The sequence below is a fragment of the Vipera berus genome (genome assembly GCF_964194415.1).
Source record: "Vipera berus genome assembly, chromosome: 1".
Taxonomy (NCBI): Eukaryota; Metazoa; Chordata; class Lepidosauria; order Squamata; family Viperidae; genus Vipera; species Vipera berus.
Genome location: NC_138202.1, coordinates 108,203,179 through 108,220,417, shown reverse-complemented (window position 1 = coordinate 108,220,417; position 17,239 = coordinate 108,203,179). Strand labels below are relative to the sequence as shown.

The 17,239-nt window shown below is 39.0% G+C and overlaps 1 protein-coding gene across 1 annotated transcript in view; it reads right to left on the bottom strand.

Moving 5' to 3' along the window:
* Nucleotides 1-15,948, bottom strand: part of CTSD (cathepsin D) — a 31,140-nt gene extending 15,192 nt beyond the window's left edge. The window contains exons 1-2 of the mRNA XM_081314675.1: nucleotides 15,761-15,948; nucleotides 12,203-12,359 (exon numbers count right to left, since the gene is read on the bottom strand). Of these exons, the coding sequence (XP_081170801.1) occupies nucleotides 12,203-12,359; nucleotides 15,761-15,822 (219 nt within the window). The 5' untranslated portion in view covers nucleotides 15,823-15,948. The remainder of the gene's footprint in view (nucleotides 1-12,202; nucleotides 12,360-15,760) is intronic.
* Between the last annotated feature and the right edge of the window lie 1,291 nt (nucleotides 15,949-17,239).

Here is a 17,239-nt window from a genome sequence, read left to right as displayed (position 1 = left end):
ATATTTGTAAAAAAAAAAACCAGACTAAAGGAAGAAGTCTCAATTCATTGCTTCAATAGATTCCCTTCAAAACATTAATAGCATACTTTGCAATGGGTTTTTTCCACGAAAAAATAAGATCTTGAACTTCGCCCTTTGTTGAATTTTTTTCCCTTACTCACCCTTCAAATTAGATACTATTTTATAATGCACTTTACATACAGTCCTTTGCTGTTTATCCCAACATTTCTGTGTTCAGAATTATCACATAACAAACTTTCATGCAAAACTGTGCTAACTTGATTTCTTTCAATAACTTTCAACTATTACTTAGCAAATGTATATTTCCTACTGACTGTCTGGAATAGAACTGGCAGAGCCAACAGGAAACTTAGCTTGTTTGGCCCACATTCAATATGGAAAGGTCTAGTTCCCCTGTGAAAATGACTCATTACAAGCTACACCTGTCTGTATATTGTTATACAAAATAAAAGAAAGCTGTTTGCAAGGATTACTCCGTAAGAGTGGCAAGTATTGCTATTCACAACTTTTGAACTGTTTCTACATTCATTCATTTCTACTTTTGTTTTAAAAAGTTTGCAGAAAAGATCTACAGTACACGGATTTATGCACACTGTAAATGTTGGCCCATAGGTTTCTGCTAATTTAGAAATGTTTCTACAGATTTCTCCAACAGAGTTGATCAAAGAACTATAACAACCAAAGGACAATAGGTAACCTTGGTCCAAATGAGCATGTTTCCCTTGAGAGAATTTAGAAGGGCATTTAGGCTTCAGTAGCTAATCCAAAAAGGCTGTTTGAAAATGATGATACTCTAGTTAGGCAATTCCCAAACTATCAATTTTGTCAAAGCAGTCACTTCCATTGAAAAAGAACATTGAAACACTGGAGCTATTGTATATAGTTCATAGCTGCTGACACACACATGGTGGCTTTATTCTCTTACTTTCCATTCTAGCAACCCAGCTGGCACATCATCTGTCCTCTACAGGCAGTTCTCAAATTATGGCCATTTGTTTAATGACTGTTCAAAGTTATGATGGCACTGAAAAAAGTGACTTATGATGGTCCCTGCACTTATGACCATTGGAATGTCTCCACAGGTACAAAATCAACATTTGGGCACTTGGCAATTAGCCTGGATTTATGATGGTTGCAGTGCCCCAGGGTCACATAATTGCTATTTAGGACCTTCTCAGAGGGCTTTCAACAAGCACATTCAATGAGGAAAATTTGATTCATTTAAAGACTGTGTTGATTTTTTAAAAAAATGATCATAAAATCCAGCATGACTCATTTAACCACTGCATAGCTTAGCAACGGAAGTTCCAGTCCCAATTATGGTCATAAGTAAAGGAATACCTATGTTGAAAGTGTCACAATTGTTCTTGTGTATTCCTGCCTATCTGTAAAGGACGTAACTAAAATTAATACCAGGAATTTTAAAACTATGAATAGGAATAAAAATAGGCCTAAAAAAACCTAAGAAAGAACAGAAACAACTAAATGGTAGATTTTGGATTTAGAAAGTCTCCTTGAATGTCATGTTTTGAGACAAAAAATTCACTCACCTTCTATTTTTCTTAATAAGATAGCTGCCTTTATCCCCTGAACTAAAGTCTTTCAATTATGTTGGGCTTCCATTCTGACAATTCCCATCCAAGGACATTAGATCAGGGGTCACCAATCCCCGGTTCGTGGATTGGTACTGGGCTGCGGCAACTGGGCCACATAAAGAAGCAAAGCCCCAACCGCAAGATACAGGGAGCACACAAAACCACACACCCTCCAGTCTGTGGAAAAACCTCTCTCCACGGAACCGGTCCCTGGTGCCCAAAAGGTTGGGGACCTCTGGATTAGATCCAAACAGCAGTGCTGTAAGACGATGATTCTCAGCAAACATAAGCCAGATAATGGAGAGCAAGAAACTATAAGGAGGAGGTTTACCTTTGACTAAATGGATCATGCCAGAATATAAAAAATATTAAGGCCAATGTCTGTGCTGCATTATCTGATGATTTTTTAGACAGTAAGAAGTTATTGTAAGAAATAGATTTAGAAAAGCAAATAGTTGAGAATTCAAGAGACTGAGACAAGGAACCAAATTGTTCCTTCATCCATTTAAATCACGGGTGTCAAACTCAATTTCATTGAGGGCCGCATCAGCATTGCGGTTGCCCTCAGGGGGCTGGGTGGGTGTGGCCAGGGTGGGTGTGGCCTACTGGGTGGGCGTGGCTAGAGTGCATATGGCCTACTGGGTGGGCGTGGCCAGCTCTACATCGTTCGCATCAAAGGTGCCTATGGGGGCCTGGGCAGGAGTGGGACAGATCTGAGGGTCTCTGGCAGGAGGAGGGTCTCTGGGCCAGGGCCAAGGCAGTGGGGGCCGTTACTTACTGTTTCCAGGATGGCTTCGCGGGCCGCATGAAACCACTTCGCGGGCCGCATCCGGCCCCCGGGACTTGTGTTTGACATGTCTGATTTAAATCATAACAATAGCAAAACCTAAAGAGATGTTAACTAGTATAGTGACAGAAAGACTAGAAAATTAACATACGCAGACTAACATTCTTTGTTAGTCAAAAATAAAAACGGGAAATGAAAAACCTAGTTTAAAACTGATACAAGATGATAAAGATACATTGTTTGATGAAATTACAGTTGAAACTAAAACTGAGAAGTAATTATTGGGTTGTTTTTATGGGGGGGGGGTTTTCCTGTAAAAATATGAGGTTAATCCAAGGAAGGAAGGAAATGATAAAAACAGACTAAATCATGAATGGGAAGTTCAATTCAATGGCAACAATTAAAATACTTAAAAGCACTGAATTTTTCAGTGACAATGAACAGTTATTGAAATTGAACAATGATAAAGCAGAGAAAGGAGAGACTTCTAAAAATTACGATCTCTTTTAACTTTTACTACAGGTACCACTGATTACAAGAAGAACCTATTAGTGCTGGATCAAGTAACATTTGACTATTCTCATAAAGCAATTGGCCATGTGAGATGAAGAGATGAGAGAACTAGAGAAAACTATTACGTTTGGTAAAGTTGTGAGCAATAGACAGAGAGGGACACGATGGATAAAGTAGTCGGATGAGATTAAATAAATTATTGGAATGTCCTTGGAAGAGCTACAAGTTATTATTAGACACGAGGCAAGATAATAAGCATTTGTTCATGCAGTCACCAGATTTGATGGCCTCTAATCAACTATCATAATCTATTGCATAACAACAACAAAAAAAATAGGGCTGCACAATACTTCAAATTCAAAGGGAAAAGGGATTCTTTGGGGTATACTGTAGGATGATTCCAGGGAAAAATGGAAATTTGGTTTCAAGAATTATTAATTGCTATGTGTGCACCTACGTGTGTCCTGAAGTACTTATTTTTCTTTCAGATCTACAGCTCTGCCCATCCCTGTGGTACAAAACCGTTTTATAAAGCTGTTAGATATATTTAGAAATAAAATGAAATGGAGTGGTTTTTGTTCTCCTTTCTTTTGATTCAGCATTATTATTTAAGTTCCTCTGAAATATGTGTTGCTTCAGAAAAGCACCCGATAAGCAAGCCTACATTTGAAAATCATTTTCCCAAATATGAATATCATCTTCATCTTTCCCAGGTGACATTTCTAATGTTATAGTACTGCAAGTTATTTATCAAATGTTGACTAAGCATAGTTGATTGTGAAAGCCTCATTATAGTATTTTTATGCATGTGAACAACTGTGGGGATGGGCTGGGTGTGGCTGAAATGAGAACACTTTCCAACAGCTTCAGCAAGGTTGCTAAAGTTAGTTTATTTAGCAACTATAGTGGTTTTCCAACAGCTTCAAAGGAAAAATTTGCTAAGAAGTAACAGATCACCTGTTGTTCTTCATTGGCCATGATTTTAGTAGGCAACTTTTTATAATTTTGACGATTTTGCATCACAAAATTTTTAATTTAGAGAAAGATGGATCATGAGGGATTAACTGATGTCGGCACCAGTAATGCTTTACAGAAGACTGGTCTCTCACCAAAAGGTTGGTGAAGTAAATGTTCAGCAAAGCCTCTCTCTGAAATATTCATGGTGGTTTAAGAGAGCATGGGATGGCATTATACATCTTACCCATCCATGGTCTGATAAAAATCTTTGGTCTCTGCTAAATGCAAATTTAATAAGTTTCTTGGGCTTCTAAAACTGAGTTTTGATTACTTTGCACAAAGCAATGAGATATGGAACATGGAACAAGTTAGTTGGATATTAAATGAGTTAAGCAATGTAATATTGTACCATTTATTTAGGCTATGAGTGGGAGAAGAGCAGATTCCATATTCATGAATCATATTCATTTTGATGTAATTCTAAATTATATAATATTAATTCTTCATCAACTGAAGGAGTGATGGGTTTTTTTAAAATAGAAGGTGGATATACCACATTTCCCACATGCTCAGAAGTTGCTTCAAGGATTATCATTACAATTAAATCTATGAAATTGTAGAAGACTCATGGTCAATAATTAGTATTAAACATAAAGCAGGTTTTTGTCTCTTATTTTACCAGAGGCTTATAGCGCAGCTTTCTCAAATCAGTCCACTGCATTTAGTTTTAATGAAGCAATCACTGTTATTCCCAGATCAGGCAAACATTCTACTATGTATTCAAACTATAAATCCATTTCCTTGATAAATTTGGAGACTGATTTTTAACAGCTAATTCGGCTTTCAGTTTTCTTCCAGTTATAGCGCACGCATCTTACTCTAGGTTTATATAGAGTGCTCAAACTTTTGAGTTACATTTTTAACAAACATCTAGGCAGATAAAGATGTGCTTATCCTAATTCAAAATCTAAGATATACACGTTCTTGATTTTATTTGAAATTTATCGAATATCAAAAAAACATGGGGGTTGGCTAAAATGATAATAGCACTGGAAGGACAAATCTACACCTGGACTTGCAACAATATGTAGTTGATCTGAGTAAAATCTGCATTCTTTTATAAGGGGACAAATATTTTGAGAAAAATGCATATATGTGTATTTTTCTTTCTTGATTAGTTTAACTTTGTTTAAAGAATTAAAAATTAAGAAGTATAGAGCTACACACATACAATGGAGAAGGAAAGACAGGTATAATAAATGCGAACAAGATTGTTTCAAGAATTTACGTTTTTCCACTCAACTCAAAAATGTAGATTTTTTTTCAACTAGGACATTGAAACCACTTCAGCAAAGGAAAGGGAGCTGTGCCCCAGTAATGTTAGAGAAAACTGTTTGATAGTACACATATAATTTCTCTAACTCGTATTTCAAATGATAGCATGACAGCTTATTGGGTGTGGCAGACAAAGAACTTTTTTTGTAGAAAAGTTAGTTCATTATACTTTTATTTAAACTGCACGTGATTACTTAGTGCACTTCAGATTATGTTTGCCATTCTTCTGAGAAGGGAAGGTACCAAGAACAATTTAGCAAGCTCTCCTTGCCTTGACTTTCATAGTTGTTTTCCTGTGTGTAATAAGAGCAAAGCCAGCCTCTTCTGCAATTCCCATGCTTGAACCATAAGTAGATTACTTTTCAACCAAAACATCTCAAGAAAAATGTAATACAAAGCAAATATGTCAGCATCAAACCCACTTCTCCTAATTACCTGACAAGTTCCTGAAATATAATGGTGTCAGGATTTTCAGCATCCTTACAATTTTCAAGCTAGGCAAGTATTGTTACAGCAATTATAAACATTTATAATTTTGTTTACAGCAAGCTGTATGGGTCATTTGAACTCTTGTTCAAGTTTTAAGTATTTTTAACTATCCTTTGCTCCATTATCTTTTGTTTGGTTTTTTTTTGTTGAAATTGCTCTTCAAATATCTTAAATTAAGATTTGAATGGCAGATAACAATTAAAAAACAAAAACAAAAAAATGTAGAAAAGCAAGCAAAATACTGCCTGATCAGCCCTCTGTCTTATTCTCTCTAGAACAGTGATGGCGAACCTTTTAGAGACTGAGTGCCCAAATTGCAACCCAAAGCACACTTATGTATCATCGGGTGCCGGGTGGGCGTGGGCCATTGGGTGGGCGTGGCTGCGGTGGGAACGGCAGACTGGGTGGAACTAAAAAGTTCAATCAATTCCAACTCTGCGAGATCATTTTTTCCCCGCAAGAAGTTGAAATTGATTGGCTGAACTTTTTTTTGGCACATGGTGGCGGAGATCTAAAGTGAAAAGGTTTTATAAAACCCAGCTGAAGACCTAGGACTGGGGTGACAGCGCTCGTGCCCACAGAGAGGGCTCTGCATGTCACCTGTGGCACGCGTGCCATAGGTTCGCCACCATGACTTTAGAATCTCCACCCGCTGGATGCATAGAGGTTTTAGCAATGGGACATACAGATAGCCAGGAATCTATTTGCAGTATAAAATACATGTGGATTTTGACAGACTCCAAAACCTGTTGGTTGGGGAGACAGATACAAATGCCTTAGATCCTATGCAGATTCAAATCTGTCTGAAATACAGCCAATTCCATTCATGTAAATGAAGTATGACTACCAGTTGAAGGGCAGGTTGGTACTTGTTTTATAGAAACATAATTGACAGCATGAGAAAGAAAGGAGTGTGAACATGTAATTTGTTCAGAAACTTAGGTGACGAGAATTTTCACATGGCTTTGGAATAGCATGACTAAGCAATCCTGTGTAACAGCAGCATGAGATTTGCAATGTTTGAGAATATAGTTGCTGATGGGCTTTGAGGCACTTTTTATTTCCACCTATGTCACAGAAAGAGTGCCAGATAGATGAATTTAAGCTGATGTTCCCTTTGTCCTTACAATGGCATTCATTCCAATTAACTTCACAGCTGTCAACTCAATTATCTCAAAAAAATTATGGGTCGGGCCTATGAATTGTGAGGATATGCTACAAAACACTGGCATAGGTTTATTTATGTCTGAATATAATCTAAATCACTGTAGATCTACCCTGCAAAGGTATCATCTTAACAATATGGTCTTCAGTAAAGACTTGGATTATATATAATTGCCAAATGTGATTTCATATGCTAACTCCTTCTCTCCATCCAAGCCAAAGACCAATTAAGTTTTTTCTTAAAAAAAATACGGAGCAGATACAAACTGAGCAATTTCATTTGGCACAGTTCAACATCACACATAAAGCTTGATCAAACAATTCCATACCATTCTTGCAGAGCTCACTTGGAACTGGCAAATGAAATGACAAACCACTGGAGAAGGAATATATATGTTTAATAACGTACAGGCAGTCCTTCACTTACAACCATTCATTAAGCAACTGTTTAGTTACAACATGCTGAAAAAAGTGACTTATGACCCCTCCTTGTGCTTATGACCATCACAGCATTCCCATGGTCTTGTGATAAAAAATCTTGTATTTAGCAACCAGCATTGTACTTACAGTGGTTAGAGGATCTCAGAATCATGTACCGTATTTTTCCGTCTATAAGACGCACCCTTGTATGAGATGCTCTGGCATGCAAGTTTCTCTGCGCTGATCAGCTGAGCTAGCAAATCTGGAAGTTTGGCCGGTTGACAATCTTGCCTCCTCCCCCCTCCCGTTAGTGGCAAGCCCTCAGGGGCTTGACACCTGCACCAGGCACCATGGCAACCCACACAGGCATGCCCTGGGCTGCGGAGGTTACCATTATTTTTCTGTGTATAAGACGCTGCACTTGTATAAGATGCACCTGATTTTTGAACAGGGTGTTTGCAGGAAAAAAATAGCGTCTTATACACGGAAAAAATACAGTAACTGCCATTTGCGATCTTCCCAGCTAGATGCGACAAGCAAAGTCAATGGGGGAAGCTGGATTCAGAACAACCATGCCCCTCCCCCCAAAATAAAGGTTATAAAATTGGGTGCGATTCAATTAACCACTTCGCTTAGCGGCAGAAATGCTGGTCCCAGTTGTAGCCGTAGGTCAAGGACTACCTGTATTCATCTTTTCCATATCTGAGGTACAGACCATTTACATCTGTAACAGATGATTGGTGAGGAGCACTGGGGAGATAGAAAGGAGACATGCTTCATTTTTCCCTCAGTTCCAACCACATCTGCAGCTACTCCTCTATTCTCCCAATCCACTGCTGTTCTCCCTGGAGAGGTATCCACCTCCATAGCCCTCATGGAAATATTTAATGCTTTCAGAAGGAAGAGGAACCTCATCAACTTCACTGCAGTACATACCCTTTCCTTCCCAGATGAAGTAAGTGACAGTTTCTATTCAACAGTTATAGAAAGCAAGCAGGCAGGCACCTCAGAAGCAGCAGCAAGATCACCAGGAAAATGGTAACAACTTAAAATTTAAGGCATATTTATAGAAGGGCAAGGCATAAGTTGAACAACATATTGGAAATGGGAATGGACATTTCAAACGTCAAATTTTGTTTGTAAAAGAAGACATCAGCCAAGTTACCAGACACTGTTGACAGATGTAGACAGAGATTCACACGGGGAAACATGTAGAATATGGTTTTAGAAATAAAATCCCTCAACACCCAACCCTAAGCTTCAGGGCATTATTAGCTCAAGAATAATAAAAAATGATCTTCTCTTGTAGCCATCAACTTTGTAGTGCTTTAGTCTCCCAGATCAAAAATGATTGAATTTCTTTAAATGCTATGATGTGGAACCCATAACGGCACCTGTCTATACCACTAAGGAACATCCATAGAGTTTAATGGAAAGAATTTCCAATACAACTTTTCCTCATATTAGGTGACACTAGGTTGGAACAGTATCTGATTTCAACAGACAACCTGGCTATTCCAGCATAACTGCAGTTTCATAAGGACTCTTATCTGTAGCAGCTCCCCCTCTAGCAAAATAACATTAAGACAGAACGATTTGCATTACATAGAATTTGACAACTGGGAGGGCAGGCATGGGAACTGGATGATGGAAAACTAAGAATTACTATGTGGAAATGACAGGTTGAAAGAGCCAAGTTCAATTAAACCAATCTCTAGTGAGTACAGAACTTCAAAGCTGAATAGACAGAAGTACTGGATATAAATCTAGACCTATTACATCCAGACTGCAAAAATCTGGATGCCCACCAGATGGCAGTCAAGTGTTATCAGTTTTCTGAATTTCTATGTTACCAACTAGTTTTTTAAAGAATACATTTGATTAGCCAGGATACACCAGCAACTTGACTCTAATCATGTTTCCTCCCAATAAATCCTGCTGACTTCACTGGAACTTGGTCCAAGAAAGCACACTATTCGTAGCAATCTGGGATACACAAAGTTGCAGACTAAGATTTCACTCAAGAACCCAACACACTGACCTCATTATAATGAAACAGGTGTGCTTGAAATTGCTACCTTTGCTGATAATATAATTATTACATGCTACAATTTGAAGTGCTTTTTTTAAAAAAATCTCAAAACTATAAAGATATCATTTGCTTCTTGAAGAAGTGCAGCAGTCAAGATTGTTTAAAGTTGTATATATCAAAAGCAAAAAAAAAATCCAGCTGGTTGTAAATCCATCAAATGAAAGCCTGCATTGTTAACTGCATTTTGCAAAACATTAAATGTCTATCCTGAATTATTATAAATATATATTCTGATTACTTCCTCTGCTGGTCGCTATTTTTTTATTGGACACAGATCTGTTTTATGGTTTGATAAAATGCTACATTTATAATATACATCTGATTTTATTTATGCAGAAAAGTTGGGAACCTGCTCTTCTGCAAAAGCTTGATAGACCGGCTCCGTAATGGGACTAATTGCTGAAGTTTCCTAACTGATACTAACCAGCCAAGTGTGCAGCGTATTCTAATTCAGCGGTTCCCAACCTCTTCTATACCCTGTACCCCTTAGAACGCGTCTGACATATTCTCACACCCCTTACAAAAGTAACACCTGATTTATACATATACACTATAACTTTGAAACTTCTAAACCCAAGTTTTCACACCCCCTGGAATACCATCTCACACTCTCAGGGGGTGCAAGCACCCCCGGTTGGGAACCCCTGTTCTAATTTTAAACATCTTGCATGAAGCAGAGTGCTGGCCTGTAGATTCTTCCCTCCAATTCGGTAGCTTGGCTTGCAACTTCTACTAAACCATGGTTTAACTGCTTTGCTGCATAAACTACAATTGATGGGCTTCCATAGTAAGCTAAACTGTAAACCGTAATGTCTATTTGCACAGTATATTAAGCCAACACCAAAGAAACCACATTATAGTTTAGTATATTCTGTAAAACCAGCCATTGAGTCTATCCAACTCATAGGATGGATTCCTATAACCTACAAGTCATAATGTGATTTTTCTGGGAGTGTCTGCGGTCTAAACCCAATCACCATGGCTTAATTTTAAAGTATGGCTTAATGTGACATTTAAAGAGTCACATGGGAAAAATATATTTTAAAGAACTTTAGTTGTCACACGTAATTTATATGTCCAACAGTTCACAGTGGCTTATAGTTGCAGTCTCTAATCAAATTGTTTATGGGTAAATTCCAATTACCATAATAAATAGTGGGGTGTTGAAAATTGTTTGTAGCAATGTTTATACCAGGACTTAGTGCAACCGGGGTATTAGCAGATACCCTAGGTCAGGGATAGGCAGCCTACGCTCTTTTATGACTCATGGACTTCAACTCTATGCTGACTCCAGGAATTTGGGGAGTTGAAGTCCATGAGTCATAAAAGAGCCATGGTTGCCTACCCCTGCCTTAGCCTAGTTTAGAAAACTGTAGATGGTCTTATGCATATATTTATTTTCCTCACTGACAAGGAGTTGAAGAATCACATGACTCAAAAGCATTCATATGGCATCTGAGATCTAATTAGTCATAAGAAAAATTCTCATTAACACAGAACCTGAATACAGTTTTTCTTTAACTATTGCTTTGCTGGTAAACTTTGAGTTATATCTTTTGCTCAACAGGATGAAGAAACTGGATAAATAAGAATAAAGTATAGAACAAAGAATTCAAAAATTGAATAAAATAAAAAATACAATAGAGTTAACGTTGTCTTGCAAAGAATATTAAAAAAATAAATTTTAAAAATCACTGCAACTACACTCCTTTTCATCTTGAGAAACAGCAGCCAGATGTCAAGCATCATTAGTGCTACTTTGTCTGAACCTGGAAGAAATTACCAAGGAGTTATAATATTCAAGGTGCAATGTCCAAATTCCAATGATTGTCAGGAAAGAAATTAGAATCCCAACTGTAAATCTTTATTAAGAAGATATAAGTACACACACTTTATAAACCCATGCTTTTCTGATCAAGTGGGAACCATATCATTGGTGCCAAAATGAGACTACAAAAAAAAAAAGGATTTTACAAGGAAATTTGCATTAAGAGTTCTATTTGGGCCCAGGTTTCACTCATTCTTAACTTTAGCCATTTCACTGCATCAGTTCTTTTCAACTGAAGCATCTTTTTGAATGAATGGATTTTGATTCCCAAATGTCAGAAACGCCGGAGTCCTTATCCATTCTGATGACTTCACCGATGACTTCACACCTCTCCTACGCATTCTCCTTTATTTCAGTAGCCTCTTTGGCCCAAAGCAAATCAAAACTTGTCTCCCAAGTAGATGTGGGTTTTTCAGAAAATTAGCCTGAAACATTCCCGCAAATTGTTTCTCTTGGAATATTTTACACAAGGAAGTGACACACTTGGGGATTTATGAGATAGTAGGGTGGATGGCCCATATTCCAAATTTGCCTAAAGGAATGAAGCTCAGCATGCCTAGCATGAGCTATGAAACATGAGCTGCTAGATGCTGTCTTAATGAAGTGCAAATCACCTAACCGGTATAGTTTTGCAATAGAAGGACACTAACTGGGTTACACAGGCATTAAGACTCATTAATTCAGCATTCTAGGTCACACAGTAGACAATCAGATGCATCCAGGAAGCGTAAGAAATTGATAAACCTCTTCTACCACTGCTCTTTAGCCACAGGTATTTATTAAATTTATATGCTGCCCATCTTGCTATCCAAAATATTTGAAGTATGCTGTTCGTGAGTCAGGAGTTAGAGTTCTTAATATTGGTAGTTGTTGATATATTTGTACTGTCCCATTAATTTGCCTAGTCTCATTTACTGTGATATTACATTGATTCTTTTCATAGCTAGAAGACAAAAACCAATAACGGCAATAAAAGATAAGGAAATTGCCACTCTACTTACATCCATGTAATTCTTCAGAGCCTCTGGGGTAGGTATTTCTGCACCAGGACCCCCAAATTTATATTTCAGCATTTGTCCCAACTCAGTCAAGTCTTGGATATTGGTCCCATATTCATTGTAGATGCTACGCATGGAAGGGAATTTCTTCAGAGGGATTCTGTTCAGGAGAAATTATTAAACAACAACAAAAAGAAACATATATTAGCCACAGCAGTTTTTCTTGATATCCTCTTTTTTCCTACAATTCTTCAGGAAGAATTGGTATAAGACCATTGCAGTGTAACATTCACAATACAAAAGATGTTTTTAAGTACAGATAGTCCTCGATTTACAGTTCAAAGTTACAGCAGCATTGAAAAAGTGACTAAGAACCGATCATCGCACTTACACCCTCACAGCATCCTCACGGCCACATATTCAAAATTTGGGAGCTTTGACAACTGGCATGTATTTACAATGGTTGCAGAGTCCCAGAGTCAAGAGGCTGCCATTTGCAACCTCCCAATAAGCAAAATCAATGGGGGGAAGCCCGGGTCGCTTAACAACCATGTTATTCTCTTTATGCAGCAATTCGCTTAACAACCGTGGCACAAAAGGACATAAAATTGGGCCCGACTCATGACTTAGGAATGGAAATTCTGGTCCCTATTGTGCTGGTAAGCCGAGCAATAAGTTTTCCCTTTTTATCTAAACCTAACAATCCAGCATCAGGTTCTCTAGTAGTAGACACATTCTCCACCAGGATTTACTGGCATGGGTCTTGTGAAGTTAATGGAGCCTTGCCAGTTTACCCTGCAGTAATTATGGGAACCTCCCTACAAATCAGGGTTTCAAAGCTTCATTACTCCCTTTTATTAACCTGTATTTGCTAAAGGCCAACCTCTGAAAGCTTCCTATGTTAGCTCTAATTATTTTGGACTGGCATCTTTAATCTGTTAAGTATCACTTTAAAGTTAAAACATCATTTAGAAGGATAAAATTCCTGAAACCTCAAAAATATGCATTATTTCCAGACCAAAAGGCATCTCCTGACCTATAATCTGTTTCATGTTATGCTTAACCCGCATATCAAAATCAGCGCCATATATTATGTTATACTATTATACGATATCAAACCAGCAAAAATTACCAACAAATTTAACAGGAGCCAACAAGTTTAAAAGACAGAGAAATCAAGTTGTCTTTATGGTGTCAGGAAAGGGGAGGGGGGAGGGAAGAGTTTTAGTTTAATGGCATTATTCACATTTTAAAATGCAGGCACACTCCTCAATCAATGAAAGAAGCCCAGATCTAATGGGAAGTAACTTTAGGCATTCATTCTGTACAGTAGTCAATATATAAGTAAGCTCAATGGCGCTTAATCTCATAAGTGAGAATCAGGCTGCAGCTTTAATTATTAATTTTACTCCTACTGGTTTTTCATTAGTGTCAGGAAGTTCCAATAGCAATGCCTTTTGAAATCAGGTCCACAAATTTTATGTGATATTGGAAGCTAGTCATTATATGTTGTCTTCAACTGGGCCGTACAGCCAGACTAGCCCTTTCTCTACCAAGTAGCAGAAGATTTTGAGAAGTGGATGCTATCATCATTTCACTATGCTTCTTTTTGAAAGCAGCCAACTGCCCAGGCCTATCAGAGACTTTGGGGAAGGAAGGAGGGGCACTAATGCTAAATATCTGACTGGTGATAAAAAAAACCAACAACTGCTCAGTTATTCAAAATAAGGATTTCAGGTTCCTTTTTAGAAGAAAAAAAGCACTTGAATCAAATACTGGGTGTTTTGTGGTAATCACAAAACAAATTCATTTTCAACTTCAATATTTCACTCAAATACTCTGACATTTAAACAAAATGTCAGTTGTTAAGATTTTAAAAACAATTGTCACAAATGAGCAGGTTATCTCATTCCCGGAATGTCACATTAGCCTACGATGATGTAAGGCTAAAAAGTAAAATTAAATTAGATGTAAAAGAAATAAAGAGTATCACATAGATGACACAGAAGAGTATTTTCCTAATTCCTGCAGACAGCAAGGAAGTTATAGACTCTGCTCAGGGTGACTTTTCTCACCAATAGAGATGCCTAAATATAACTTAACCGGTGCTGTTAGCTTTGCATCTGCAGAATTAGGGTGAAACACTCCTCTCTCCTATCCTCTATGAAATAATTAAAAGATATAAACTGAAGTATTAGCTTGAGCATAATGATAATTATTCATCTGACCAGCATGGATCTGAACACTACCAGACACATAGGTGATATTTTCTACCACTAAAGTAATATGATTGTGTTAATTTTTAGAACAGTGTTCTTTAATAGGAATTGCCTGATGAATACATAAAAGCAAGCGGATACGTGACAAAAGACTGGGAAATACCATTTTGTGGCAGCTGTTAGAAATGTGTTTTTAAGGTGAAATTTATTTTTACAGACCCAATCTGTAGACAGCTACCACAGAACTTGTATTATTCACCTAGTGTTCCTCTTGCTGGGGTTTTTTTTTCTCATGAACTAAATTAATCTCTGCTCAAAAATTAAATTCTCCCCCCCCAAATAAGAGGCAAGTCTTTTAACATTTACGCAATTGAAGTGTACATCCCTTTTCACCCTTAAGCCACAATCTAGAGAAACAATGTCCATCAGAACACAACTTGAAAATTATTGAACAAGTGCACATGAATAAACTGGGCAAATGTTTCCCTTCCCATCCCCAACTGTTGAATGGAAAATCAATGTATTAGATTATGGCTGACTTTTGGAAAATTTCAGAAGTATAATGTCAAGAAAAGTGCATGACTGCACGAATTGGAAGGTGAGAAACAAGCGTTCAAAGGCCACAAAGTGAAACAAAGAAAAAACAAACTGCAAAAAAAAAGACCCTGCATGCTGTGGACATTAACAGCCTGCTTACAATATTAACATAACCAAGTGTTTTGCTTCGTTTAAATTGGAGCCAAATTCTGCAACCTGGTACCCCCTAGACAGGCTGGTCTTTAATTTCTTGCTATCACAAGACCATGGGGAAGGCTTTAACTTATGGTTAAGAGAGTCCTTGGGGAGGTTTCCTCAATATCTTTAGCTTAGATCAAGATATTGATTGATCAGAATTTTCAGAAGCTGCAGTGGAGTTCTGAAAGAAGTCGGCAGTAAGGAAGATCATCCATCGATTCCAGAGGATACTCTCCTGTACCCCAATTTCCGTTCAAACAAATTCTCCATATTCAAGTCCGCTTAAAAAAAGTAACTTTTTTTTACTTCTGCAACAGCGCATCCGATCGAGAGGATGCGATCAAGCTCTTCTAATCCCAATCGATCGATCGATGCCTAACGGTCGGCAAAAGTTAAAACATCGCCGGCTGCTTTTTTCGGCACACCTTTCCCAGAGGAATGAAAGGCTGCCGAAGAAACCGAACGGTGCCCACAACAATGGAGTCCACGCCTTGAAAAATGCAGCCTAGGTTTATTTAAGCTCCCAAGCCTGTTTGCAAAACTCCCATCCCGCATCGTTCTCCCCACTCGGTGATCCTTTTACTCCCAAGAGAAAGCCGATCCTCACCTGATCAGCGCCGAACAAGCAGCCACCAGAGAGGCGAGCAATATTAAATCGCGAAGCCTCATCGTGGCAAGATCGAGCCGGATCGAGGTTTACTGCAAGCGACAAGGCAATCCCGGGATCTGCTGAAGATGACTGAGCAGTCCAACCGCGTGACTGCTTTATCAGCTGACCGAGCCTCACTTTGCAACTAGGAAGCACGTGATCGGGAAGGAGGCGGGCCTGGATTTAACCCTCTAATGATCGGTTTCAGAGCCTGGAAGAGAACCCTATGCGATAATTCCGCCGCCGTCGGGAAAGCTTGATGCTACTCAATGCCTTTGGGCAACCGGCTGGGTGGGTGCTGAGAAGGGCATTCTGTGTGTGGAGCACGCCCACGCTGAAAAACTGGCACCGTGTGACTCAGGAACCGGCAGCAACCCGTTTAGCGAGAAGTGATGCCTTTTCAAGTGGCTTCTTCGGGGGGGTAAACGTTTTGCCACTCTGAATGTCCTCACTTCTTCACGCATGCTATGACACGCCGCGTATAATTACACGTGTATTTCTCCGTGTTGTTGCTTGTTGAGTTTTTTTCAGCCAGCCAGGCGTCGGGGAAGGAAGGAATTCCGTCACCGCTAGCCATGAGTTAGGAACAGGAGTCCCTACAGCGTGTTGAGTGGGATTCAGGACGCTCTGGGCTTGGATCGCGGTAGCCAAGAAGTCAGGATGAGGCACAACTAGGCAGGTGACGGATTTTCCTCGGAGACTTCTTGGAGCTGCAGTTTTCTCCTCTTCCTCAAGTTTTATTTTATTTATTTTTATTTTAATTCCATTTATATCCCGCCCTTCTCCGAAGACTCAGGGCGGCTTACAAGCTTAGCAGTAGCCTTCATTCTATGTATATGCCTGCTTATTAGGGCTTTCACACACACACTTTGCATTATTACAAAGTCAGCTTAATTGCCCCCAACAATCTGGGTCCTCATTTTACCTACCTCGGAAGGATGGAAGGCTGAGTCAACCTTGAGCCTGGTGGGATGCGAACCTGCACTAATTGCAGGCAGCTGGTGTTACTTAAGGAGGCATTAGCCCACTGCTCCACCAAGGCAGTTGTATTGTTAAGTTCGCTAACTTCTTGTTACTTTAACGCACTGTTTTCAAGCTTGGCAATTTTAAGATGTGTGGATTTCAACCCCCAGAATTCTCCAGCCAGCTACTTTGCTGAGGAATTCTGTGGGTTGAACTCCACACAAGTTGTCAAGCTTGAAAAACATTGGTTTAGCTCACAGGATTAATCAGATGCAGCTTAGCACAGAGGCCCCCAACTTTTCCAGCTTTGCGCACCGGGCAGGGTGGAGGAAACGGGTTTCGTGCGAGCGGCAGCCATGCGCGCTCTAGCGCCCAGCTCCATTTGCACCAGCGACGGGCACTAGCATGCAGGCGAAGCTCCATCTGTGCGGCCTCGCCTGCTGCTTGCGCGGCCCAGTTCCAAACGCGCCCTTT